General features: G+C 42.5%; 1 protein-coding gene across 10 annotated transcripts in view; it reads right to left on the bottom strand.

Moving 5' to 3' along the window:
* Positions 1-27,792, bottom strand: part of REPS2 (RALBP1 associated Eps domain containing 2) — a 138,307-nt gene that overhangs the window by 48,546 nt on the left and 61,969 nt on the right. For 9 of the 10 annotated variants that reach the window (XM_054006985.1, XM_054006994.1, XM_054006966.1 and 6 more), the window contains 5 exons: positions 15,092-15,169; positions 13,491-13,560; positions 11,202-11,276; positions 6,230-6,272; positions 2,160-2,296 (listed from right to left, as the gene is read on the bottom strand). In XM_054006985.1, coding sequence (XP_053862960.1) covers positions 2,160-2,296; positions 6,230-6,272; positions 11,202-11,276; positions 13,491-13,560; positions 15,092-15,169 — 403 coding nt within the window. The remainder of the gene's footprint in view (positions 1-2,159; positions 2,297-6,229; positions 6,273-11,201; positions 11,277-13,490; positions 13,561-15,091; positions 15,170-27,792) is intronic. The other variant, XM_054006920.1, reaches the window with a different exon arrangement.

Raw genomic sequence — 27,792 nt, forward strand, 5'->3', positions numbered from 1 at the left:
TCAAGAATTTTTGAACTTTGAACATTTTCATGGAATAAGGGGAAATTTTTTTGCGAACACTTTCATGAAAACATTTCCCATTTTTTGCCCAGCAATAATAAAATAAATAGTAGGTTGCAATCTGTCCCTCATACCTACATAAGTGAAGATAAACTAATAAACTAAAAAAAGCAAGCTCAAAAACCTTGACAAATTCTTACTAAGAAAACATGGTATTTAATTTACACAGACTGAGGTAGAGCAACAAAAAAGTCAGCCCTGAGTTACTGACTACTATGGCTGAAACCAACATCCAATTGTTGTTTTGGAAGAAGCGAGTCCACTGACTGTTTGCTTACACACCCATGAAAGAACCGGTGCCTGCATTCCACATACCTTGTACTGCAAGAATATTCTCAGTGGGACTTGAGTTCCAAAAGTAAATCAGCAACTGAAGCTGCCAGTCACAAATTCATTTTGTAAATACTTACGTGACTATTTTGATGGATGATATAACATACATTTAATCTGTAATTATATTTTCTACTGCTTCCATCTACTCAGGAATCTTATTGATTATTGCAACTACAGTACGTGGCCAAAGCTGCTTTTCTTTCCAAAACAAATAACCTTTGTGTCACACAGGCATTAATGAAAGAACTGTAATGAAGAACTGGAATTAAACAGCGAATAAAATGCATTCCAGACTATATTATACAAAAGCATTACATTTCAAAGATAACTGCATTGCTATAACATGGACTCTGATGATCGCCAAAAAAAACAGAACTTAGCCCAGACTGCAGTCCAGAAGAAAACTCTTTAATGGCTTTGATAGACAGAAAATGTTGTGAGCAGCTGGACAGCAGGTAGCCAATGCAGACTGTTTTTAAAGCCATGACGCCTGCCAAAATTCAGAGGAATACTTCACCCATTGCTGCGGATCCAAGAAGCAAAAGACTCCACGTGACAGAGCACCAGGTCACCTCTGGAACACCCTTTCTCCAAGTCCATATTATGTACAGCCTTGGAGAAAAAATGGGCATGTTTCTTATCTAAGTGACGGTATAAAGAGGAGCTAAAGATGTTGCCAATTCATGTACGTATTTAAGTAACATTTCTGCTTGTACTTGAAACATGCTATTATGTTTCCAGGACTGAATAAAGCTCAACAATACATCTAAATGTGCACACGTACACCAACATGCTGTGTGCCAAGGGCTATATATTTAGCAAAAATAATACATGGTGAACCTAGCAATGAGGATTAATGTTGTCATCTGCTAAACCAAAGACAATGTGGTAAGCATGGAGCTAGTAATCTCATTTAAAAAAAACCCAAAGTCTTATATTGGTATTATTGAACCAAAGCAAGATCCTGTTATGTACAAACCTATGCAGAAATGCACCTATTTTCCCCTAGGTAAATACACTAATGGCCTATACATCTGATGTGGGGCAGAAAACTGTACCTAAGGATATCTTGCTCAATCAGTTTTGGAAAACTTCTGCTTCAAGACACTAAAGCTGTTCCAGCTGCTTTCTTTCATTGCAAAAACTGCTTGCGCTATGTTTGAAAAATGTGTTATCTTGAAAGCTTAAAAAGCAACAGAGGGTCCTGTGGCACCTTTAAGACTAACAGAAGTATTGGGAGCATAAGCTTTCGTGGGTAAGAACCTCACTTCTTCAGATGCCAAAGCTTGAAAGCTTAGTCATCAGTGAACTGTTTTATAAGAAGAAAAGATCAGACCATATGCACAGTGTTGTATAATTTTACTACTTGCTGACACCAATACTGAACTTTTTATTTTTTGTTTAATAACATTAAATAATGTTGTGCTGTCATACATGTTTTCTAACAACAATATGTTAGCTATGAAACTATGTGCTTAAGTGCCTCCCTATTGAGGGAAAACACTTAAGGATGTGCTTAAATCCCATTGCCTTCCATGGGACTTCCTGCTTTCCTGAAAAGGAATCCTTTCCTGAATCATAGCCTCAGTGAACAACAAAGAAAATATATAAGATTATCTTCTCAACATCTGATGCAGAAATATATTGGTAACATTAACAGCTGTATATGTAAATATTTATTAAGGATAGCTAGCTATTTAGAATAGATGTATTTCTGAAGCACCTATCGCACTAGAACCTGAATGATAAGCAATAAGAATGTTTACCTTGTGTGTTTTGCTGGAAGATTTTATTTAGGTCCAAGGAGGAGGCTCTGGAATGTGATTTCTGCGGCCTTGGTGGTGGCATAGGGGGCTCTTCACCCTTTTTCATTGCATCTTCAATAGATGTGCTGGAATACGACCTAAAGGAAAATAAAAGAATCTCAAAGGAAAATAAAATCAACTGATATTTTTAGACCATTCATTTGTACAAATGTAGTAAATATTGACTGGAGTTGAGCTTTACAGTGGAAAATCATTGCCTCATGGATTGAAAGGGCAGCTGATGGTGGTGGGATATAATATTAGATGGTACAGACGGAGGGCACTATTGCTCTAGAGAGTGGGAGGGTTACTTTTCAACACACAGAACAAGTACAAGTGTTAAAAATGCCTTTTAGCCTCATTGTTTTAGTTTTATAGTTTCAGGCTCCACTCCTTTAACTCAGAGGGTCATGTGACCTCAGCCAACACCAGAATAATTATAACTATCTTGAATACACCTGAATGAAAATTTCTTTCCTCTCTACCGACTTTCTTCCTCTCCTTCTCCATAAACTTTAATTTGAACTCTCAACATGTTGGGCTCTGGCTGCCGCTAGGAGTATATTAAAAGTGCTAACTTGCTTCTGAAGCATTTTCACTATGATATTTATTTCCTACAATATGGCTGAATTCTGAAAGCACAAAAATAAATAAATGCAGCCAAAATGTTGCATTAACTGTAACATAAGTTGTAGTACTTAAAATAACAAGGTGTCCTAGCAGGAGCTTACTTTCAGCCTGCAGTTTTGATGTATTCTGCCAGCATAACCCCGGGCACAGGGCTGCTGGCAATGCAAAATCTCCCTGAGAGGATCTGTAACAGTGCAACATGTCTGCAACCCCATCTCCTTTGTAGGTGTCTGCAGCTGAGTGGGACTGGCCAAAAAGGTGCCCAGTCTTACTCAGTTCACCCTCACAGCACCTGCTTATGGGGCTCCTACAGATCACTGAGGAAATTAAAAAGCTGTCTTTCTCTACTGGAATTCTTGTGAGAGGGCAGCATTAGAAACACTGCCTGCCCTCACTGTTTCAGGGAGGAGAAATCTGTATCTCCTTGAGCAATCAGGCCAGACAAGCCCAGGGTTTTTTTGCCCTAAATCTGTTGCAGCGGAGACAATCTGAGCTGTCTGGTTCAGATCACATGATTCTCCTTCAGCCAATGAGCTAGCTAGTTGGTAATTTGGGGACCTAAACTAATAATTAAGTGGTAGGACAACAAGGCAAAACTATTTGAACTCACATTACCATGCCTTAAACTGGAATGTGACTATCTATTCCTAGGTGCAATATATGTATCACTTGAATTCACTGTTCACAATGATCCATTTTCATGATACTGCCTGTGTATTATGCAATGTATTTTCTAAACACTTTTAACAAATTTCATTATCTTGAGTGCAGTCCAATCATTTCTGCTGTTGGAGTCACAAGGTTTTTTTGCGAGCCTGCAGACTTTACTCAAATCAGAATTGACAACATGAAGTATTATACTTACTATAACATATTATGCATGACAAGCAAGACAAAAAAAGATTCATCAACAACAGGCAAAAACTCCAACTAATGGGAAAAGGGATCAGCAGCTTTTGCCAAAGTGGCAGTAGTTAGTAGGCAACTCTTTGTTAACAGGTTGGACACTGGCAACTTCAATCTTATATTTTTGATTAAACCAATAAACATATGAGGTAAAACCAAACTTGTTTCAGAGTTCACATGCAACATGTTGCCTTTGCTTCCACTGCATTTTTCACCCCAGGGTTTAGAATCCTCCAACCCAATTCATTTAAAACCTGATCCAAAACCCATGAAAGTCAGAGGGCTTTGGGTTAGGCCCTTAAAATATTGCACTTCAAATATATACAATAAACAACGGAAGGGGAGCTATATTGGAGAAAAATAGGCAGCTTTATACTTTATCATTCATTGTAAGGAACTGTAAAGTATGCCTAGGAGGCAAAAATGCATCTGGCCTTGCAGAGTTAATACAATGCTACTTGAAGGCCACCATATTGATTGACACCAGGGATTGAACTGGGGACCCCCAGAACTAAAAGCATGACCTTTATAGATTGAACTAAGCTAAGAGCAGTAACAGACTCCTCTCTCGAGTTGGTCAGATAAACTTCAAGGGAACCATATTTGTCACAATCTGCAGTTCTATCAAACTCGAAATGCCGTCTATTTTGCAGGAATTTTAATTTTAAAATAGTCAATATCCTATTGCAACATTATTTAAATGAAATCAAAATCAAAAGGGGGGGGGATTTTTGAATTTTCCTCTGCACAGAATTTCAAAATGTTCAGGTTTTGTTCCTAATTAAAACAAAGCCAAATTCTGAAACCTCAAAATCCTTTGCAAAATGGAACTTCTGTCCTCTACACATCTCTACTCATCTCCTCTGTGGATCAGGCACAGAGGGGAACACGTAAACACATACAGACCTGTGGGTTATGCAATACATGCTAGACAGGGGTTCTGAGGTTAAAAATGAACTTAATCCATACTTTTGAAGTATTATGTCGAAGTCCCTTAGTCACATGATTTTCTTTTCAAAGTAATTTATGATTTTTTCCCTATTTTATGATTTTAAACCACAATTAAGTGAATTTTAAGACCGTAAATGCTCCAGCTTGAGTTGGGCACAAAGCGTGCAGGTGCTGTGCAATCTTCCTGGACACAGACTCGGTCAGCCATGTCTCTCAGCCCTACCCTGCCATTCTATTCCAACTCATGACCAAAAATCTATCTGTGTCTAGTTACATGGTGATTCTGTCATGTGGCTAAACAGCTAGTAGGGACTGAGAACACCAACAAATCACATTTTCTTATGCAAAGTAAACTCAGCTCTCCAGAAGTAAAAATTTCCTTATCACATCACATCAACCTTGCGTTCCTCTTCTCCAATTCATTTCCAGTTTTTGCATACCTGTCCCAAGTGCATTTTTCCTTGTTTTATTTTCTACTACTCACTTTACTATCCCATTAGATATTAATTCATATTCTTTCCCTCTCAATACTTTTTTCCAACCGTGAAGTATATCAAACTTCTGTCCTGCAAATACTGTCTGTCTTCAGCACCAGTGTACTGCTTTGCTGTAGTAGGTCAGTCAAATTCCTTTCCCTCCCACCCCTCAATTTACTGCCTCTTCGGGAGCAAAAATACATCTGCTGCAGAGAAGTCTGCTTAGGACTTTTACAACTCCTGGCTTTTGAGGATACATCTACAATCCTTGAAACAAACTCTAAACAGGCAAGCGTATAATTTTGTTCTCTATAGCCTTTAGTTTAATTTCAAAGTGTTTATTTCTTTTAGTTTTTCCCATTCTTTGGTTTATCCTCCTTCTCTGCCAAGCTCTTTTTTTCTCTTTCTCCTTCTTCTTTTTTTTGTTCAATTAATTATAGGCTTTATGAGGAAGAGACTCATGATTACACATTCATTACATTAGAGAAAGAAATGAAGCACTAAAGTAGTTAATCTGACTGGCTGAAATAGACAGCCTAAAGTATAATACAAGCTGTGGGCATAACAGAATGCTGATCAGCCAAAAACAATGCTTAACACAGTTATTGTATTTTTGATTACACAATATTTTCAGACATGAGTTGCCTTTTTCATTCCCAGCAAGTAACCAATCTTAGCAGCTTTAATTTTTAATCCACATTCTTATATGAACCATACACCATGTTCTTCCACACACCAACTGGTTACTGTTAGATGTGATACTACACAATTCAAAAGACAGGACACACTCAGCCACATCAGATGCTGCCATTATTGGTGCTCTCTAGATTGTCCAATGTGGCTATCCATATGTAGCATGCAACCTTCAATTAGATGAAGTCTCAAGACTGTTCCTGAAATGGGATGCTGGGTCTCCCAACATGACATTAGGGTGGCTTCTATTTCCACCGCAGTTAATAAAATGCAATACCAACACCTTCACTCCTACACAGTTTGATGTTTAAATAATAGACTGTTGAAGATCTCTTCAGATGGGAATATTTCTTTGACAGAAATAGAAACAAGTACCTGGATCTTGGTCTTGCCTTGAGTGTGTTCGATTCCTGAACAACTGAAACCAACAGATTACTTGTTAAAAACGTTAAAAAAAAAAAAAGAAGAGGAGGTTTCTCTATCTGCAGAATGATAGGTAGTTAGAATTAATTACAAACAAATGGAGGATGTCAGAGTGATGCTTATCCCTGCATAATAATGAGGATTTGATTGTTTTCACTCCTCACTCCCCATCTGTAACTGTGAATGTTCTCATCATCTACATAAATCTCTAGTTCTTTTTTTTAATCCCATTGAGACCGACTATTCCAACTCTTGGCTCCAGTTACACCTTGCAGCAATAAGTTCCAGAGTTGTTTAAAAAGTATTTTCTTTATTGATTTAAAATTTGTTGCCTTTAGTCACTTTTCTTGTCTCATAAAACAAGAACAGTTAAACAGCAGTGAATGATTTACCTTCTCAGAACTATTCCTTATAGATGTACATCCCTTTCTATGAGTTTCCTCTCTAAGCAAAAAGTAATCCTGAAAAATGTAACTTTGTGATTGCTTTCAAATCTACTTCCCTGAAAGAGAGATCCTTGGGGTATTACACCAGTGTAATCAATTTTAAAAGTCTAAGATAGGTGAGTTCCTTTTTAAAAAAAATTGTTATACTAGATAGAATGCTAAAGAGAATCCAGAGGGATGGTACTAGAGAGAGACTTTCGGTGTTATTTGTTACCTTCAGAAAAATCAGCATTTTGCCAACAGTTACCACACTCCAATATCTATCTGATCTTACCGTAGATTTTCCTATACAGGATCTACCTGTGGTAGCAGTTGGCAAATGCTGACTTTTTAATGGCTTGTATTATTCTCTTATATCCACATACCAGTTAGGGTGTTTACAGACATGCAGAACAAATGAGATAGCAGGCAACATAATGTAGATCCACAAACATGCACTTTTTCCTCATAAGAGAAGTTGTTTGCATGGGTTTTACATTATTGACTGAAGCGCTGCATGGAGGCTATACAGATGCAACTGGTAGTGATTAATGTTCAATAAGAAAACCACTTATGAACGAATCTCTCAGTAGATTAATGTCATTAACAAGCATCATTCCAGATTCCAGGGTAACCAACTCTTACTAGCAACTAAAAGAAGAGAGGAGAAGGAATTACCATTAACAATGAGCAATAATGAATATATTTTTAAGTTTGAAACACCCACAAAATACAATTTTAGCAACAGATTTCTACAATCTTATGACCCAATTTTGACAGTACTGACAATGATAACTTAAATTACATGTATAATTTTTGAAAGATTTGCCTTCTCATTTTATATCATTCAAGGTGAACCATATTTTTAGAATATTTATGTTTTCTTCAGATCACCCCCACAAAACTATAGGGAATATTGACATCAGAGTCCTCAAATTATGTTTTGTTGAGGTGAACATGGGGCCATAGAGGGAAGACAGAATCCTATTTTGAACTGATTATTGTATTAAATAAAGAACTATATCAATGCAGCGTTATGGTCAAGGCCTTTTTTTAAGCAAGTGAAAGTCAGGAAATTCAAGATTAAGATTCAATGACACCCATAACTCAACCAGGGAGCGGGGAGGGCCAGGAGTGAGGGGGAAACTATTTGTTTTTTTTCTCCTAAATAAGAAAGACAGTTTATTTGTATGTGCAATCATTAGTTGCAGAGATACTGCCAGAAAATGTAACAATATTTCAGTCCACTGCCTCAATGCACATAAGCCTGCATCTCACATGAAAAACACAAAAGAAACGTCAGGGACACTAGCAATTCTCAATTAATTTCTTTTTGGAATCTTAGAATGCAGATTCTGGGCCTTGGGGCTGTAATCTAATGTCTTGGAGTCTGTTCAGGTTTGGAAAATTAACGAGTGTGGTGGGTCTGCTTTAGAGGCTGAAGACTGAACTGAAAGCCATACGGTAAATGGTGTAATATGCTAAAGTGGTAGAAGAGAGAAAGGAAGAAACAAGGATTTCTTGACTATCCTAAAACACTCGTACAGTCTGCAGCACACTGAGCTGCTTTGTGCTTGGCTTAAGCAGCAAGAGCAGAATTTAAGCTGTCATTTGGAAATAATTAAGGACCAACATTTTTAAATGTGGGTGCCCAAATTCAATAATGTAATTTCATAGGGGCACCTAAATAAGTGGCCTGATTTTCAAAGGTGCTGAATCAAACAGTTTGCATTGACTTCAAATTACTAATCTTTATGATTGTGAAGAAAACCTTCCAAATGTGAACCAATGAAATGCTGTCTTTCCTGAGTTTATAACACAGGCAGATAGCCTGAATCAATAGCTCCAAGAGCGATCTGAACTTTCCCTATTCATTTCAATTAGAGCCCTGCACAGATTCAAAATGTGTATCTCCATCTAATCTGTAATCCGCAAACATGGTCCGCAGATATCTTCAGATTTGCAGGACTCTAATCTTAGTGGAGTTTTAGTCCTGAAGCCTAAAGATAACAATGATGATATTTAAACACTGATGATCACTATAGGAAAACTGTCTAATTATTGTGGCTTGACAAAACAGGTCTTTTCCACCTCTTAACTTCTGTAACATCATCTACGTACCTAAAGGATATTCTCTAGTACTTTGTCCGGTCCAGTTTTAAATAACTCAATGTAATGGATTACCACTACTTCCTTGGTGGACTATTCAACAGTCTAATTCAGGCGTAGGCAACCTATGGCACACGTGCCGAAGGCGGAACGCGAGCTGATTTTCAGTGACACTCACACTGCCCGTGTCCTGGCCACCGGTCCAGGAGGCTCTGCATTTTAATTTAATTTTAAATGAAGCTTCTTAAACATTTTAAAAGCCTTATTTACTTTGCATACAACAATAGTTTAGTTATATATTATAGACTTATAGAAAGAGACCTTCTAAAAACGTTAAAATGTATTACTGGCACGCGAAACCTTAAATTAGAGTGAATAAATGAAAACTCGGCACACCACTTCTGAAAGGTTGCCGACCTCTGGTCTAATTGATTTCATAACATTTTTTTCCCTGATTTATGAAACCTAATTCTTCTTCTTAAATTTCATCCCATTTATTTCCTTTTGGACTCAAAGGGAGTCACCAAGTAAGGGGAAAAGGATTGAAGGGCAGCAGGTAACAAAGGAGACAGAGAAGGAAAAGGGTTGCATCATCTATCCAGGAGAAGGAGACAAAGGGAAAGCCACTGTGATTTTTTACTGCTGCCTTTCCCTCTGTGGGGTTTGGAGTGGGAATTAAGACTCTAACCCTAACCTTTTCAGGGGTACAAAATTGTGCCACAAAAGAACAATACAGCAGCATCCATTCCATCTCCATGGAGAAAAGGTGAGGGAGGGGCTAGAACTTGCAGTGGCTTGGGGACAAGTGTGAGCAATGACAGTTTTTCCGAACTGTACTGCTAGGAGTCCTGCTAAACTGAAATTCAGGAATCCCAGGAGAGTGCAAAGAAAGAAAGATGAAGATTCTGCCACTAACTCTCCCTCCTAGAGGGAAGTATGTATGTAGGAGACCATGCAATCAGTCAAAAACATGAGCTGAAGATAGGAAATCTGGCAGTTCCCAAGTGTTTTTGGGAAGGAGCCAGGAAAAAGAGTTGAAAATGAGGCACGCAGCTGTTGAGGGGCCATTAATAAACTTGAGTTTTAAGGCACAACTACTAAGAAAGGCCCTTGGGGTCAGTTTGCTTAATCAAGGATATCTTCATGATTAAAAGGACGAGAAACTTCAATTTTTTTTTTAAAAGGGCAAACCCAGATTTGCACTAATACCTAAGTGGTTAACCACTGAGATTTATAAGCTCTACTGAGACCTGATAAAGCAGTGTTTCTCAAACTGGGGTCGCCGCTTGTGTAGGGAAAGCCCCTGGCGGGCCGGGCCGGTTTGTTTACTTGCCCCATCCGCAGGTCCGGCCGATTGCGGCTCCCACTGGCCGTGGTTCGCTGCTCCAGGCCAATGGGAGCTGCTGGAAGCGGTGCAGGCTGAGGGACTTACTGGCCGCTGCTTTCAGCAGGCCCCACTGGCCTGCAACGGTGAACCGCGGCCAGTGGGAGCCACGATTGGCCGGACCTGTGGACAGGGCAAGTAAACAAACCAGCCCGGCCCGCCAGGGGCTTTCCCTATACAAGCGGCGACCCCAGTTTGAGAAACACTGTGATAAAGTTTTCAAATATTCAGAGATTTACAAGGAATATTTTTAGGAAGGTTGAGTGGTTAATTTTAAAGGCATCACTTCTCACTGAGGTTAAATAAACAGAACAAGTATGAAGTTTCTGGACCAAGCAAGCGATTTTTGACATATGCCATTCCAGAAATAAAACTTTCTAAGATGATAGGGGTGGGGAAGGGAATCAATAGCTACAGGAAAGGAAAGCTACTTACAGCCTGAACTGTGGCACCAGTGCTATAGCACCATACTTCCTGTCACAAGGTCTAATTTTCAAAATTGCTAAGCACCCATTGACTTCTATGAGAATTATGGGTAGTCAGCTCCTGTGAAAATGAAGACTGTTCAAAACCCTTACTGGCAAGATATAAGGTTTACTCTGTGTTTGGGAAGGATTTCCATCAACAGTTATATTATTATCAACTTTTCCCAATCTTGTGTGCAGAAAAAAATGGAACTTTACAATATGCTATATTACAAAATGTCCTTTGTGCTTAAGAAATTAATCAGAAGAAAAGTACAGTAGGTGAACCTTTTTGACAAGTTCAAATCCTAATTCAGATGAACTTTGCAAATAATGGTCATTAACTCATGGGATGAATCATTTTTTAAAAGTAATTTTATTATTAAAAATTATTACTAGAGTGAAAGGAACATTACCAGTGAAATGAAATAATAATTAAAAAAACCAAATTTAGGCTTATTTTGGTAAGAAAATTGTTTAGCTGACAAGTTCTTTAAAAAAAGAATTTTTTTTTAAAAGACATGAAAATTTTCTCCTCTTACCTGTTTTGACAGACAAGTGTTGAGATGGTTTAAAATCCTTTGGTATTGTTTTGGCAGTAGTGCTTATGTTCAGAGCTTAATTAAAAATAAACGGAAAGTTATTTTAAATTAATTACTTGAAAACAAACAGTCCATAGCTCTCAACTTTGATTAAGGCCCTATTAATAATACTTCTTACGTGGTGAAAAGAAATGTACACACATTAGGTAAATTATTCCTCACACCATCAGTGTGAAGTCACTATTATCTTTATTTAATAATAATTAAAAAAAAGTGAGGCACAGAGAGCTCTAGGCCCAAGCTGCCAACTGACCACAAATTTTCAGTGCCTCAGCTTTTGGGTGTTTAACTTGAGAGACCAAGTATACAATTTTCAAAGGTGCTGAACACTTGCAACTCCAGTTAATGGGAACTGGGCATGTTCAGCTGTCAATATTCTGAAAGTTAGGACCTAGGTGTCTCATGTTAGAAACCTAAAAACTGAAGCATTCAAAATCTTTTGATAACTTGGGTCTAAGTGTCTTGCACAAAAGAACATAGTGAATCAGCAATCAAGCCGGGATCAGAACCCAGGAGCTCCCGGTCCTCTGGGCTTACTCCTCTAGAAAAGGTTTAGATCATAATATCCCTTTTCCACCAACACCTAAAACATCTCACATCAAGGATGTGAACAAAACACAAACCAACCAAAAAAGCTGTACTCATTTTACCGAGAACTGTATTATATGGGATCCCTATGGATGAAACTCACTTCACTGCAATATGTCCTGAGTAAAAGGACTTTATGTGGACGTAGTCTGCTTCCTCAGTCCCATCTCTATTTCCACTATTATATATGTTTAAATATATAAATAACTGACAATGCAGAATTGATTTATCTGTGAGATGATGGAAATGAATGAGAATTTGTTTCACTTACAACATCCTAAGCTACAGAATTCTGAATTCTCAAGAGTAAAGCTAAGCAAATAATTGATTTTTCAGTTCAGAGGCGAACCGAAAAATTTCTGGAAAAAAATTAATCAGTTTCAGTTTTAACAAAACATTTTGTTAGACCTCAACAAAATGCAAAAATGAAAAAAAAAATGAAAACCCCCCCACTTTTTTCAGCTTTTCATTTTGTTCCAGTTGAACAAAATGTTTAGTTTGACCCAAAATGAATTTTTTTGTTCCTATTCATTTTGGGGTGTTTTAAAATAATCAGCAACAGAGGGTCCTGTGGCACCTTTGAGACTAACAGAAGTATTGGGAGCATAAGCTTTCGTGGGTAAGAATCTCACTTCTTCAGATGCAAGTCTTGCAGTTCTTACCCACGAAAGCTTATGCTCCCAATACTTCTGTTAGTCTCAAAGGTGCCACAGGACCCTCCCTGTTGCTTTTTACAGATTCAGACTAACACGGCTACCCCTCTGATACTTAAAATAATCAAAATTTCAAAATGAAATGCCATTTCAAATTGAAAAATAGAAACATTTCAAAAACAAAAAGCAGAAACAAAACATTTTAATTTTCCCCCCTGAAACCATTAGGTAAATTCGCAAAAAGTTTCAGTGCCTCAAAAATGCATTTTTGGCAAATTTACTATTAGAACCAGATTATGTTTTTGTCGATCTGGGAGTTCCAGCACCCTGATGGAATATTCCCTTTTCTTTTGACATCCCATTTATAGTAATAACTTGAAGAATAAGACCAAGTGTACCTTCCATGACTGCACCTGTGCTTTGGCTAAGAAAAATAGGTAGCTTTCCATAGTCATATATAAAACAATTTGCAAATATGCATAAAGCAAAACTTCGGCCTTATGGGACCATTACATACCTAAAGGTTTTCTGTGTTACCTAAGTATGTCAGCTACAGAGAATGAGGCAGATCTGAGGCAGGCCTAAAAGAAACCATCACTGGTCATTTTATTACCTTTAAGGTTCAGATCCTGCACTCTTTACTTAAGCAAAATTCTTGTTGACGTCTTAGGCAAAAAGTATATTATTAGGCCCATGTGGAACAACATATATTTAGAAGGTGTATTTGGGTTTTAAAGATTATGCAAATATGAGGGGATCATTTTAAAATAACAATCCATCAATTTGTTTTTCTTCAGCTCTGTTGCTGTCAGTAAGTCCTCTCTTTGGTTACTGTTACAATCCTTTCTTTCAGATTTGCATTAATGCACAACTGACTCAGAAGCTAGATTTGCACAGATTCTGTTAGCAAAGGGAATTTTATAAAGCGCCTATTTACATCTAAAACCTAATGAATGAAGCAAAAAGACAAGACACTTTGCTCTCATACCTTGACTGTCATCACTATTTGCATCTTGCGTCAGGGCAGATTTATCAGGCATCTCCTCAACCGATGTCTTCTTACAGAAGAAAAACAGACTAAATTATTATACAGATTGCTATATCAAATATGCACAAACAGTTCCATAGTCAAATGTTTAAGCACATGGACTAACAGAAATACAGCCCCATAATCTCTCCTGCACCAGATACGCTTGAAGAAGTGGGGAGGGCCATTATGAAGACAATTATAGCCTCCTGCTTCTCAAGCTGCCTCAGTTGCAGTCCTGACATTAGAAAGAGCAGCCTGGGGCAGCTATAATAACTTGCCAAAGCTGGCTATAGTGCCTAAGGGACCGTAAACCAGCTGAGAATTCTCATCGTGGAGAAGAGTTCAGCTCTGTCCCCTTCTTTCTGATGATGTGCCCCCTGTGCTAGGAGTGAGGAGCCAGTTCTATCAGCTTTACACTAGTTCAGGGGTTGGCAACCTATGGCACGCGTGCCAAACACAGCACGCAAGCCGATTCTGAATGGCACGCTGCTGCCCGGTGAGAGGAGAAGGAGGAGGGGCGGAGGGGCCGGAAAGCGCCACGCTGGGGGAAGAAGTTGGGGCAGGAGGCAGAAGCTTGGTCCTGCGGCAGCCAAGCTTCCCCCCTCCCCCGCTTCTTCCCACAGCATGGTGCGTTCCGGCCCCCCCTCCTCCTCTTCCCCCTCCCTCTCCCTGCCGGCAATGGCCCTTGAGAGGGAGAGGGGGATGGGGATGGGGAGCAGAGCCGAGCGGCAGCGTGCTCCCTGCTCTGTAGAGCAGGCAGAGAGAGGTAGGGATGGGCCTGGGGGAAGGGGGTGGAACCGGGCATATCCCTCCCAGCCCCCTGCCATGAGCCGCTCAGGGCAGGGGGCTGGGAGCACCCCCACGAGCCGAGCACCCCAGCCTTCTGCCCTGCACCCTCTTGTGCTTGAGAAAGTCTTCCTGATGCATTAATTGACCTCTGGCCTACTCTTTCCTCTCACTGAATACTTTTGAAGTGGGGAAAGCTGGGGTCCGTAGGGCACAACTTCATGTCTCCGTGGCAAAGACCAGGAACTTCAACCCAGTTCTGACAAATGAGACCAACTTCTTTGATTACAGTAGTAATCCATAATGTGGGCATTTGCTACTCCTATAATCTCTGCTAGTTACCTCGCCAAAAAGGGAGCTGTTCTGCTACTTGTCTCAGTAAGAGCAGTGCCTGGGATTCAGTGGGCAAAGCAATGCCAGAACTAGGTTCAGGTTAGTACAGCCAAAATTCTTTACATGCTTACTGATGCTGTTATTAAGAGCCAGGCCCATGAGACCAGGCTCCAATCCATTAAGCCCATAATGGTGGGTACAGAAATGTAGACTGAATTCATGGTTAGGAATTACAGAGCTATTATACGAAATAGCATGTGGGTTTTTTTTCCAGCACAGTTCCCGTAGATTTCAGTGGAAGTAACATTCAAACCCATTGTGTAAGTGCTTTGAAAAAATATGGACAAATGTAATCTCTATATTAACCATGATTGTCTATGTGCACTAGAAAATATTATAGTCACAAGAATATGCTAAAATAAAAAAAAATGGTCACCGACTGGCTCAACAACGGAGGTCGCCACATCAAAGAGAATCAACGGCTCTGAGTTGGTTGGATCTTCACGGACAGTTTCAAGCTGATTTTTTTACAAAGGCGAGGAGGAAAAGAAAAAAATCTGTTTTTATTAACAGTTCAATAGCTTCAGTTTTCACCATCATCAAAATCTACCATGAATTTCAGATTCACGTTGGGATGCTAGAGACAAATGTTTCGAGAGCCTAAATATCCAACCATAGTGGCCTAGCTGCAATGTACCAGAGGCCCAGACTGGCTTTTCCCCCACTTTCTGAGTCAAGGAATCATAAAGATCAGAGGAAGAGGCTAAGGGCCTGAAGCAATGCCCATTGAACTGAATGGAAACACTTCCGTTGATTTCAATGGACTTTGGGTCAGGTGCAGTTTCAAGGAGGGGCTTAAAGCGACTGCTGGCAGTTTCATCGACCTCATGAGAAATCTTCTGTCTTGTCTCCCAAGCTATTTGTTGCAAGGAAGTATGCACTGGTGTGTGTGGAGGAGAGGGGGCAGAAAGGAAGAAAGTATGCAAGAAGAAAACATAGGAGACCAGACTGAAAGTGCCGAGGGTCTCAGAATACCAAGGAGACGGAAAATATGGGCAGATAGTGCTTCTTAATGTTAAAAACGAAGATGAATTGCTCCTTTACAAAACATACCAGAACTGTTAACTGATATTTCAAGATTATTAAAAATCTCTGCTTTTGAAAAAGCCTATTGTCCACATGACCCATCTCCTATCATAACCCTCTTCATGCATAAATCCAAGAAATCATTTCTGTTGTACTGTATTTCAGCAATTACAAATAAGGATGCTCTTTAAACTACCTGAATTTATGATGGATGGAAAGGGAAGAAGACCAGAAGAAAACATATAATTGATTGCATTGGTAATAAAATATGTTCAGTCGCTTGTGCTCACATGTATGAACTGTATTTCCTGAATAGCCGAGCCACAAATTAAATTATGAAAGCGAATCACTGCACTCCCCAGAGACAAAGATGAATTACTCCCTTTCTGAATCATATTTACACAGTGTATTATTTTTCAAAATAAAAATATCAGTTAGGAAAAAATCCGAACCCTTCAGTCAAAATAATTTCGGGTCGGTTTTGAGGCAAGGTTTTATAAGTCATTAATCATGGATAATTGGGCACATCTAAGCCCAGAGAGCTCTGGCTGCTACAGCTCAGCACAAATACTGTAAGTCCCAGATTAGGAGGAGAAGATATAGACAAGAAGAAAAGAGCTGAGCCTGCTGATTGTCAAATGGTCTAATCAACTGCACTACGGTCAGGTGACACTGTCCTATCTCAGCCAATGGCTAGACCTCTTTTTTTTTAATGAACAAGTTAATAGAAAAAAAGTGTTTCTTGGCATATTTCTAGGGAGCATTGGACACCCTCACACCAGACACCAGAGGAGTGAGGAAGAGAGAAACAGAATACCCAGCTCCTTGTGAATGTGGGCCCTAACTACCAAAGCAACAGCTCATAGGTTGGGAGAGTGGAGTTATTTGGTGGTTGTGAGGAGCAGGATGTTTTACAGGGCAAGACAGAGCCTGGTGAGTCACAGGCAGGGGTGCTGCTCAAAAGCTTAACTTGAAAATTAAATTAAAAATTAATTTACAATATGGCAGTTTGAAAGTCTTCTGCTGAGTCCCCCCACTGCTAACAATTGCCCAGTGGAGGATTTCATCTCACCACCAGATAACAGATAATTTATTACTACTATTCTACTCCTAGTATTACTGCTGTGATGCTGGCAGACCCAGTCAGATCAGGGCCCCAGGCCAATAGACTTGTGTACTAATATAGATCAAAATGAGTGTAAATGTAAGAGTATATTCAGGTGTTTGAACTTCATGAAAATTAGTGGAATGTTACTTGTATTATTTTCATTCATTTGTTCCCATTATAATGTAATAGCAAACATTTACATTGTGTACACCCCTGTAACTAAATAGCCCAACAAAGAAATCTTGTGAAATGCCAATGAAGGATTTAAACAGAAAATGTTAATTTCAAAGCAAGTGGCCATTATGTATGATGGTTCCTCACTTCCTGTCATCAAAAGAAAAGCCCATGTGTGTAGAGACACTGTCAGCTTGCTTTCAGAGTGAAGAAACTACAAATATGGACTCATGGAAAGATCCTTCATCTCTGGACTGGTTGGACTTTTACAGGGAAGTGGACCAGATGCAAAGCAGAGATCCCCAGAGACAATCTGGATACCCTGAAAAGACTTTTGGGAGTCTGGCAGTTTATTACATCACTGCCACCATTTGGAATTACAAACAGTGACTCACCGGTTATATTTTACCTGCTTTTACCTCTCAATAACTCATTTCCTTTTCTTAGCTAATAAACCTACAATTAGTTTACTATAGAATTGACTGCCAGCATTGTCTTTGGTGTAAGCTCTGGAGTACCAATTGATCTGGGGTAAGTGGCTGACCACTTGGGATTGAGAGCAACCTGATATGGTGTGATTTTTGGTTTAAGTGACCATTTTATCACAAAGTCCAGTCTATGACTACATGGTAAAGTGGTATAGTGATTCAGGAGTTCACATTTGTTACTGGCTTGTTGAAATCTAGTTATAGAACGTACCACCAGCTTAGGGTATCTGCCCTGTTTTGTGGCAGTCTGCCCTGAGGTAGGCACTCAGGGTTGTGAGCCACTGCAGACAGTGTGACAACTACTACTGCTTTTACTATAGTAGGAATTACTAAAGACATGCTATTTCATTGTACAGCAAATCTACTCCTTATAGATTTACTCCTTTATTGTATAAACATTCAAATCCACAAACATAAATGTCACTTTCTGTGCATCAGGTTAATTGGCTTATGGAATTTTATTGGGTCAGGTTATTAGGATAATATTTTTAATATTAGGAAATTTAAGAAGAATGTGAAAGGAGAAACCCTGATTTTTCTTAAGTATAAAATGAATTTCTGTTTATGTCCCAGCATTTACACTAGCAAGGAGCAAATTTCATCACCACTTCACGGAAATAGGAGAAGTTGCTTTGGACATCTGGGTAATAATTTGTGAAGCTAATAATTTAAAAAATAATAATCTCCCAGAAACGAAGGTGGATCCTGAAATCAAAGAGTTATGAGCTAGAGCTTTTTTTTTTTTTTTTGTGAGAGTTAAAATGTGGCAGCTGGAAGTTATGGGGACACACGGGGGCCTCCTCTAGTCTGGTAGCCTGCCTTCTACTGCAACCAGCATCACAGTAATACATAATATGCATAATTGTGCAATGCTCTGTTGTGAAAGGAAGCTTCTCCTGAACCCAGCTGCTGATTAGCTTTATACCCTGAAGCATAAGGGCTGATAACCTTCTTCTTGTTATTCTAGCTAGTTTAATTGCAGTATTGCCCTTCAGAGACATCTAATCTTTTCTTTTTATGTGTACACTTACTAAGCTATTTGCCTCAGTAAATGAATGCAGCAGCAAGTTCCACATGATCCTGGATGATAAAAGTACTGTAGAGTAAGGGCTCATCCAAAGTTCACTGAAGTCAGTGGAAAGACTCCCATTGACTTCAGTGGGACTGGATAAAGCATTACACCCTCCTAGACATATAATAGGCCTACCTAGGGTGACCAAATGTCCAGTTTTTAAACGGACAGTCCTGTTTTTGGGGACTTTTTCTTATATAGGCACCCATTACCCCCTTCCCCCTGTCCTGTTTTTTTCACAGTTGCTATCTGGTCACCCTAGGCCTACTGTAACTAGAAGCGCTCAGTATGCTCTGTATAAAGTGTGTGCATATTACAGTCCAAACTTACAATAAAACAAACTGCAGAAAGGGGGTAAGTTAACCATAAAGGCGCACACACCTCTGCCTAAACTTTTTCCTCAAGTTTGGCTGTTGCTAAGGTTTTTCCCTTCATGACCTCCCTTGTCCCAGCCTCTACTTCCCTCTGCCTTGGAGTAAGACACTCAAATCCCTCTTATATCCTGTCTGGAGTTAAAGAGATCCATCTGCTAGCAGAAGCCACAGTAGTTACATCTTTATATAGGGTTCTAGCACCTGAGTTTAGGGGGATTTAGCATAATTCAGCATTCCTGTGCAGTGCCTTAGAAAGTGACACCCTGTCTCTCACTGATATTATATACATTTTGAAAAAATATATTTGCAAGATCATTTGCATCTTCAAAAAGCACTATACAAACATTAATCCTCAACAACCCTGTGTGGCAGGGAAGCAGTAGTATCCTCAGATTATAAATACGGAGACTAAGGGCACGTCTACACTGGCAGAGTTACAGCGCTGGCAGTTACAGCGCCGCTCAGAGAGTACTGAAGGGAAAACGGCTGTTGTGTGTTCACACTGTCAGCTGACTGCACAATAGCGTGTACACACTTCCGGCACTTGCAGCGGTATTTGGAGCGGTGCACTCTCACAGAGCGTATCTTCCTCTTCTCCCGCTAAGAGTTGTGGGAAGGTGGAGGGGATCCTGGGTCCTGTCCCAATGCCCCGTGATGCATTGCTTTGCATCCCAGCAATCCCTGTGCTTCCGTCCGCATTTGGCGCCATCTGCACACTCTGCCTCTTCGGTTTGCAGGAATGGATCCTGCACTGTTGATCAATACGCTGCTCGCTCTCACTAACATGTCACGAGTGGCAGTGGAGTTATTCCTTAAACTACAAAGGCAAAAGGAGTGCAACATCGATCTTGCCAGGCATAGTAGCTACCACACGAGATTGTTTGTGGCATTCACGGAGATGCTGATCACAGTGGAACGCCGCTTTTGGGGTGGGGAAACAAGCACTGAGTGGTGGGATCTCATCGTCATGCACGTCTGGGATGTTGAGCAGTGGCTGCAGAACTTTCGGATGAAGAAAGCCACATTCATGGGACTGTGTGATGAGCTCGCCCCACTGTGCGGCGCCAGGGCACAAGAATGAGAGTTGCCCTGACGGTGGAGAAGTGCGTGGCGATTGCACTGTGGAAGCTGGATACTCCAGACTGCTACTGATCGGTCGCTAACCAGTTTGGAGTGGGAAAGTCGACCGTTGGACTCATGTTGACAGAAGTGTGCAGGGCCATTAATCGCATCCTGCTCCAAAAGACCATGACTCTGGGCAACATGCGTGACATTGTGGATGGCTTTGCACAAATGGGCTTCCGTAACTGTGAAGGGGTGATAGATGGCATGCATATTCCAGTTCTGGCACCAGACCACCAAGTACATTAATCGGAAGGGGTATTTCTCTATGGTTCCACAGGCGCTTGTGGATCAGCGTGGGCGTTTCACGGACATTAATGCAGGCTAGTCCAGAAAGGTGCATGATGCAAGCATCTTTCGGAACACTGGCCTGTTCAGGAAGCTGAAAGCAGGGACTTTCTTCCTGAATCAGAAGATCACTGTAGGGGAAGTCACAATGCCCATTGTGGTCCTGGGAGACCCTGCCTACCCCTTAATGCCGTGGCTTATGAAGCCACACACGGGGCACCTTGACAGGAGCAAGGAGCGGTTCAACAACAGGCTGAGCAAGTGCAGAATGACTGTTGAGTGTGTTTTTGGCCGTTTAAAGGCCCGCTGGAGCTGTCTATATGGGGGTTGGACCTGGCCAATGACAATATTCCTATGCTTATAACCGCGTGCTGTGTGTTCCATAATATTTGTGAAGGGAAGGGTGAAAGCTCAGCGCCTGAAGGCAGAATTTGAACAGCCAGAGACCAGGGCTATTAGAGGGGCACAGCACGGGGCCATAAGGATCAGGGATGCCTTGAGGCAGCAATTTGAAGCTGAAAGCCACTAATATTTGTTCCTATGCTTGGGAGTGCAGCCCTTGTAATGCTAGGAGGTGATTGGGATTGGTGCAGACGATGCACTATGAAGGTTTAAAAAATTGCCTGTTGCTTTGTAGGGCCCTGTTTGCTTTCAATTAATGAAATAAAGATTGCTTTCAAACCAACACAATTATTTTATTAAAAAACAACAACTGGAGGAGAGACATACAAAAAAAACCACACATCAGCACTGTGGGGGATGGGGGAAGGGAGGGTCCCAGGAGGAAGTGGGGTCCTGAGACGGTTAAAGATTTGTGTATGTCCAAGTATCATATGCAACCTTGTCCTTTGGAGTACAGTGCAGCGGGTACTGTACTTCAGCAGGGCTAAACTGCAGAGGGACGGGTGTAGAATGCAGTGGGTACTGGGAGTCCGCAGGGCTTGACTGTGACGGGGCAGGAGTGGAATGCAGTGGGTACAGATTGGAGCCAGGAGGTTGATAAGAGAGTGTTGGTGGTGTCTGGGGGATAGGGGCACATGGGAAAGAGTTTTGTGACAGCGGCTGCAGGGCAGGGCGGGCGTGGAGCTGCTCTGTTTGCAGTGCTAGTAGCGCCTGGAGCATGTCCACTTGGCGCTCCATAACATTTTAAAGCCAATCCGTGGCTTCGTTCTGGCGCACCACTTTCTCCTTTCAGTCCCTATTCTTGCTATCCCGCCACTCCTTCAATTCTTGTTTTTTGGTTGTGGAGTGCATCGTGGCATCACGCAGAAAGTCCTCCTTAGTTCTTCTTGGCCACTTTTTAATTCTGCACATCTGGTCAGCCGGCAATAACAAAGAGAGAGGCTGGGCTCCCAAGGTCATATCTGTGAATTCAAAATGCAACATTTTACAGAAGCAGTATTGTTTGCAACACACTGACCACTGATTCAGTGATTTAAAATACAGTCACTATTCACATAACTGTCACTAATTGGCTGACCCCAGGCAAGCACACATGAGCCACAAGACCCCCAAAGTGGTGAGTAACTGCAGGGGCTGGGGAAATCAGTGTTCCAGGACCGTACTGTACAATGGGAACGTGGCTCTTGTGGAGAGCCAGCACTGGGGAGGGGGGGGGGGGGGGGGGGGCAGGAATCAAGGGAAGGTCTTCTCCAAGCCTGCGGCTTCCTCCCTGGCCCTTATGCAGCTCGCCTGTGTGCAGCAAGGCTCCATTTCCCCAGTGACGGCTTAGTGGTGCTGGAAAGTTACCTTTAATGGGGCAAGAAACAAAGTAGCTCTGCCAAAGAACCTGTGGCAGTGGATTGCCCAGTATCTCCATGAGAGTTTCTTGGAGATCTCTGAGGCAGATTCCCGTAGGGTGACCAGACAGGAAGGGTGAAAAAATCAGGACGGGGGTGGGGGGTAATAGGCACCTATATAAGACACAGCCCCAAATATCGGGACTGTCCCTATAAAATTGGGACATCTGGTCACCCTAGATTCCCGTGAAGTGAGGGAATCAATCAACACCCTGTTCTGCTGCTCAGACTAGGCATGTGGTGGTATGCACATCATACAGACAAGTCTGCTTTCTGCAACCCTCCTGCCCCCAACAACTTGCCTCAGTGATTCCCAAAATCAAAGCCACTTACCAGGAGTCTCCTTTCCTGTTTGCGCTTCACCAAGTTCTGACAGTTGTGACTGGCTAGCCTCCTCCAGGGTGGAGAAGAGCTCCTGGCTGCATGCATCTGGAATAAATAGCCTAGGGAGGTTGTGGAATCTCCATCTCTGGAGATATTTAAGAGTAGGTTAGATAAATGTCTATCAGGGATGGTCTAGACAGTATTTGGTCCTGCCATGTGGGCAGAGGACTGGACTCGATGACCTCTCGAGGTCCCTTCCAGTCCTAGAATCTATGAATCTTTGACCTCTGAGTCGTCTTCTGCCTCTGGGTCCTCCTCCCGCTCCACATCCTCGTCCAAGATTTCCTCCTCCTGGCTCGGTCCACTCTTGACTGGCATGCGAGACACCAAAGTATCCACAGGGACCTTTGCCATGGAGGTGGGGTCACCGCTGAGTATCGTGTCCAGTTCTCTGCAGGACCGGCAGCTCGTGGGCACAGCACCAGAATGGCGGTTTGCCTCCCGCGCCTTGTGGTAGGCATTCCGTAGCTCCTTTACTTTGACCTGGCACTGCAGTGTGTCCCGGTCATGGCCCCTTTCTGTCATGCATCATGAAATCTGTCTGTAGGCATCATAATTCCCATGGCTGGAGTGCAGCTGGGACTGGACAGCCTCCTCTCTCCAAATGCTGATGAGGTCCAGCAGCTTGGCATTGCTCCAAGCGGGGGATCGCCTGGTGTGTGAAGCAGGCATGGTCACCTGGAAAGATGCGCTGAGACCACTGCACGTGTCACCGAGCAAACAGGAAGGGGACTTTCAAAATTCCCACAGAATTTAAGGGGAGGGGCTCACAGTTCGTCACCGGAGGGCAGGGCAGTAGAGTTCAAACCGATGACCAGAGAGGCGAGAACAGGTATTGTGGGACACGTCCTGGAGGCCAATCACAGTGCTGTAATCAACCAGAGTGCCTACACTGGCACCACAGTGCTGTACCCCCAGCGCAGATAACTGTACACCTCTCATCGGGGTGAGTTTTTTACAGTGCTGCAACTGTGCAGTTTCTGTGCACTAAGTGGCTTGGCAGTGTGTACACCTCGGGAGTTACAACGCAGAAAGCTGCTTTACTGCGCAGAAATTTGCCAGTATAGACAAGGCCTGAGGTACAAGAAGTTGAACTGCCCAAGGCCACATAGGAATTAAGTGGCCGGGCCAGAAAAAGAGCTCAGAAGTTCCTGACTCCAGCTGCTGTGCTTATTCCTTTTGGCCATACTGTTTCATCTCTCACATGAGAAAACCAGAGATGGTGGGAGCAAAGAACAGTCACACACACACACACACTTTTTACAAAAATTATAATTGTCTAGATAAATCTATAAAGATCAATGAGAAAAAATCATATATAATACTTTAGTAAATAAAAGCAAAGACAAAAAAAAACTCTATGGCAAAGACAATTTTAAGTAAGAACATAAGAATGGCCGTACTGGGTCAGACCAAAGGTCCATCCAGCCCAGTATCCTGGCTACTGACAGTGGCCAATGCCAGGTGCACCAGAGGGAGTGAACCTAACAGGTAATGATCAAGTGATCTCTCTCCTACCATCCATCTCCACCCTCTGACAAACAGAGGCTAGGGACACCCATTTCTTACCCATCCTGGCTAATAGCCATTAATGGACTTAACCTCCATGAATTTATCTAGTTCTCTTTTAAACCCTGTTATAGTCCTAGCCTTCACAACCTCCTCAGGCAAGGAGTTCCACAGGTTGACTGTGCGCTGTGTGAAGAAGAACTTCCTTTTATTTATTTTAAACCTGCTGCCCATTAATTTCATTTGGTGGCCCCTAGTTCTTATATTATGGGAACAAGTAAATAATTTTTCCTTATTCACTTTCTCCACACAACTCATGATTTTATATACCTCTATCATATCCTCCCTTAATCTCCTCTTTTGCAAGCTGAAAAGTCCTAGCCTCTTTAATCTCTCCTCATATGGGACCCTTTCCAAACCCCTAATCATTTTAGTTGCCCTTCTCTGAACCTTTTCTAATGCCAGTATAACTTTTTTGAGATGAGGAGACCACATCTGTATGCAGTATTCAAGATGTGGGCGTACCATGGATTTATATAAGGGCAATAAGATATTAATGTATTGAGCTGATACAATATTGATATGCAGTTAATATTTTATTAAAATCTGGTAGTGGAGCTGCATGTATATGATCAAGTATGTGTTTTCAGCATGACTTCTGCTTAAGCTGCAAATTAATAAACATATATGCTAATAAGTCAAACTGTCAAGGAACTGATTAGTTTTCCATCACTAGAACACAGTGAAAAAGTTCTAGTGAAGTGTTGGCCTGTGGCAGAATCTGGCACCCCACTGTTAATCAACCTCACAGCATGTGAACATATTAATAGGACCAGAAATCTGTGCTTCAGTAAAAGACCTGCCTGCACTTCTAAAATAAAAGCACCATTTTCAAAAACCAATAGTAGTGCTATTCTGAATCAAGCTGATGTACCCAGAACATTGCCCTGTGAGCAGAAAGGGCGCTGGTAAGATCATATATAAGTAGTCCCACGAGATAAACACAATGATCACACCATGCAAAGTGAGAATAAAATTCAGCAATATTATGAAACATTGCCTATTGCCTGGTGGTGATATTGCACAGTTGCATTTGACAAGAGAAGAGCTGTGTTTCGACCATGGAGTTTTCCCTATAACAAGGGGGAGGATGAAGTGATTGGAGAACAGCCTTACACCAGCGCTGGGGCTGAGCTGGTAGAATGTACCATTATTCTTTAACTTGGATGCAGAGTTTGAAGGGACTTCCACAATAGGGTTACCATTCGTCCGGATTTACCCGGACATGTCCTCCTTTTGTGTGCTAAAAATAGCGTCCGGGGGGAATTTGTAAAGCACTCACAATGTCCGGGATTTCCCCCTCCCCTGGCAGAGCAGAGCGAGCGGCTGGGAGGGCTGCAGGAAAGTCCCGGGCTGGACTCCGGAGCAGCTTCCTCCTCCCACCCCTCCCTCCCTGCATTCTGAGCCGGCCGGCAGCTCCTCCTCCTGCAGCCCGCTCTGGCAGCCCTGTGCAGGGCCAGGAACCGGGTTTTGTGTTGTGCTGGGGAGCTCAGCCATGTGTCCGGCTGGCACAGAGCCCAACACCCTGTTCTGAGCAGCAGGGTAAGGGGGGGCAGGAGAAGGGACAGGGAGGTTCTGGATGGGGCAGTCAAGAAACGGGTGGGGGCTTTTGGAGGGGAGTGGAGAAAGTTTTGGGCAGTCAGGGTACAGGTAGGGGGTAGGGTCCTGGGGGGCAGTTGGGGGGGGTCTTAGGAGGGGGCAGTTAGGGGACAAGGAACAGGGAGTCTTAGGTAGGGGGTGGGGTTCTGGAGGGCAGTTAGGAGCAGGGGTCCCAGGAGGGGGCAGTCAGGGGACAAGGAGCGGGGGGTAGGGGGCTGGGAGTTCTGGGGGGGAGCTGTCAGGGGGCAGGAGTGGGGAGAGGGATCGGAGCAGTCGGGACAGGGAGCAGAGGGGTTTAGATGGGTTGGGAGTTCTGGGGGGGGCTGTCAGGGGGTGGGGAGTGGTTGGATGGGGCGTGGGAGTCCCAGGGGTCTGTCTGAGGGTGGGGGTGTGGATAAGGGTTGGGGCAGTCAGGGGACAAGAGGCAAGGAGGCTTAGATAGGGAGTGGAGTCCCGGGGGGCAGTTAGGGGCAGGGGTCCCAGGAGGGGGCAGTCAGGGGACAAGGAACGGGGGGAGGGTTGGGGGTTCTGGGGGGGCGGGAAGTGGGAGGGGCAGGGCTAGGGCGGGGCTCCTCCCGTCCTCTTTTTTGCTTGTTGAAATATGGTAACCCTATTCCACAACAGCAATGCATGCCAATTTTCAGAGGCCTAACAATTCTGAGCCATAGCCCTGTCCACAAATTGTCACTTGATTCACTACCCTAACAAGCTAAGACCTTCAAATGGCACAGCTTACAAACTCTGAATTGACATATCCAGGTGTAATGGGTTGGCAACAACCATGAGGCAGGTAAGGTTATTCCAGGTTTTAGGCCTTTAAACCTCTCAAGTTTACAAATGTCATGAGACCACTTACTTTTCTAAAGTTCCTCTGACTGAACTATTGTCCCCTTAACTCAGTTATTTGGCCTGTACTTATATTGATATAAAACACCATTCTCTTTTTAGGCAGTCCATCAGGCCTGGATTAGTCCAGGGCTGGGTCCTGAACCTAGGGAAGTGCCAGGGTCATTCAAAAGTTAGATGTGCTGATCCACTACTGGTACCTAGGTAGACTGTGGCATTATGACCGGCGGCAGAGGCAGATAGCATGGTCTGGGGTGCAGCGGCCCACCGCCTCACAGCCAACTGGGTGGTGATATATCCACTGGTGGCACTAGCAGAACCATGGATGAAATATGTTTCACAGGGAAGCCAGAAGGAACTAGGGACCAAGATTTTTGGAAGCACTCAGTACCCAGCAGCTCCCATTGCTCTCTTGTTCTCCATGAGAGCTGCTTGGTGCTGAGAAATTTTGAATCACTGCCTGCTTCATTTAGATACCTGAATGGGGGCTGAGAGTTTTTAAAAATCTGTCCACTGGAGTGGAAAAGGGGAGAGCATCAATTAGCCTCTGTTCCAGGTCATGCCAGAGGCCAAAAAGTTAACCAGGGGAAGGAGGAATGAAGATACAGCAGGGAGCACATGCTTACTTAGACCTGTAGACCCAAACTCTTGCTACATATTGCACCAAATCTGGGGTAACAAGCAGTCACCAGAGATGCAGGGGAGGGAGGGCAAGGCCAGAACAGCTGAGAAAGGTACATTTTATTCCCTTTCAATGGGATTTCTGGGGACAAGATGGGACTTGGGGCTCTGAAAAAGGAAGAATGCATCTTGAGGAGTGTGCTGATAAGGTGACAGCAGAAGAGTCTGGAAGGAGATCCTGACTAGAATGAAGCTTGTCCCTGACAAAGCCCAACCTTTTGGCCAATCCAATCCTCAACAGCATTAATATGCCACAGTCTATCTGGATTCCTCTGATCAATTGCCTTCCACATCAGCACAGACCTTCTTTCCCATTGTTTGCTCCAACCTCAGCAAGGCAGGAGCTTGACAGGAAAAGAATATTCAACTTTCTCCCAGCATCTGACCCACAGACTCCCAACTTGTCACAGCACAGAGTCCTTAGGAGGAGGATGTAGACTCTGCCACTCATGCACACCTGTTGAAAGGAGGCCAGTCTACCCTCTACAGTCACTGAATGAATTACTGAGAGAGGAACAGTAAGATGGACAAAAGGCAAGCTTAAAAACAGA

This window comes from Malaclemys terrapin, chromosome 1 (assembly GCF_027887155.1).
Source record: "Malaclemys terrapin pileata isolate rMalTer1 chromosome 1, rMalTer1.hap1, whole genome shotgun sequence".
Classification (NCBI taxonomy): Eukaryota; Metazoa; Chordata; order Testudines; family Emydidae; genus Malaclemys; species Malaclemys terrapin.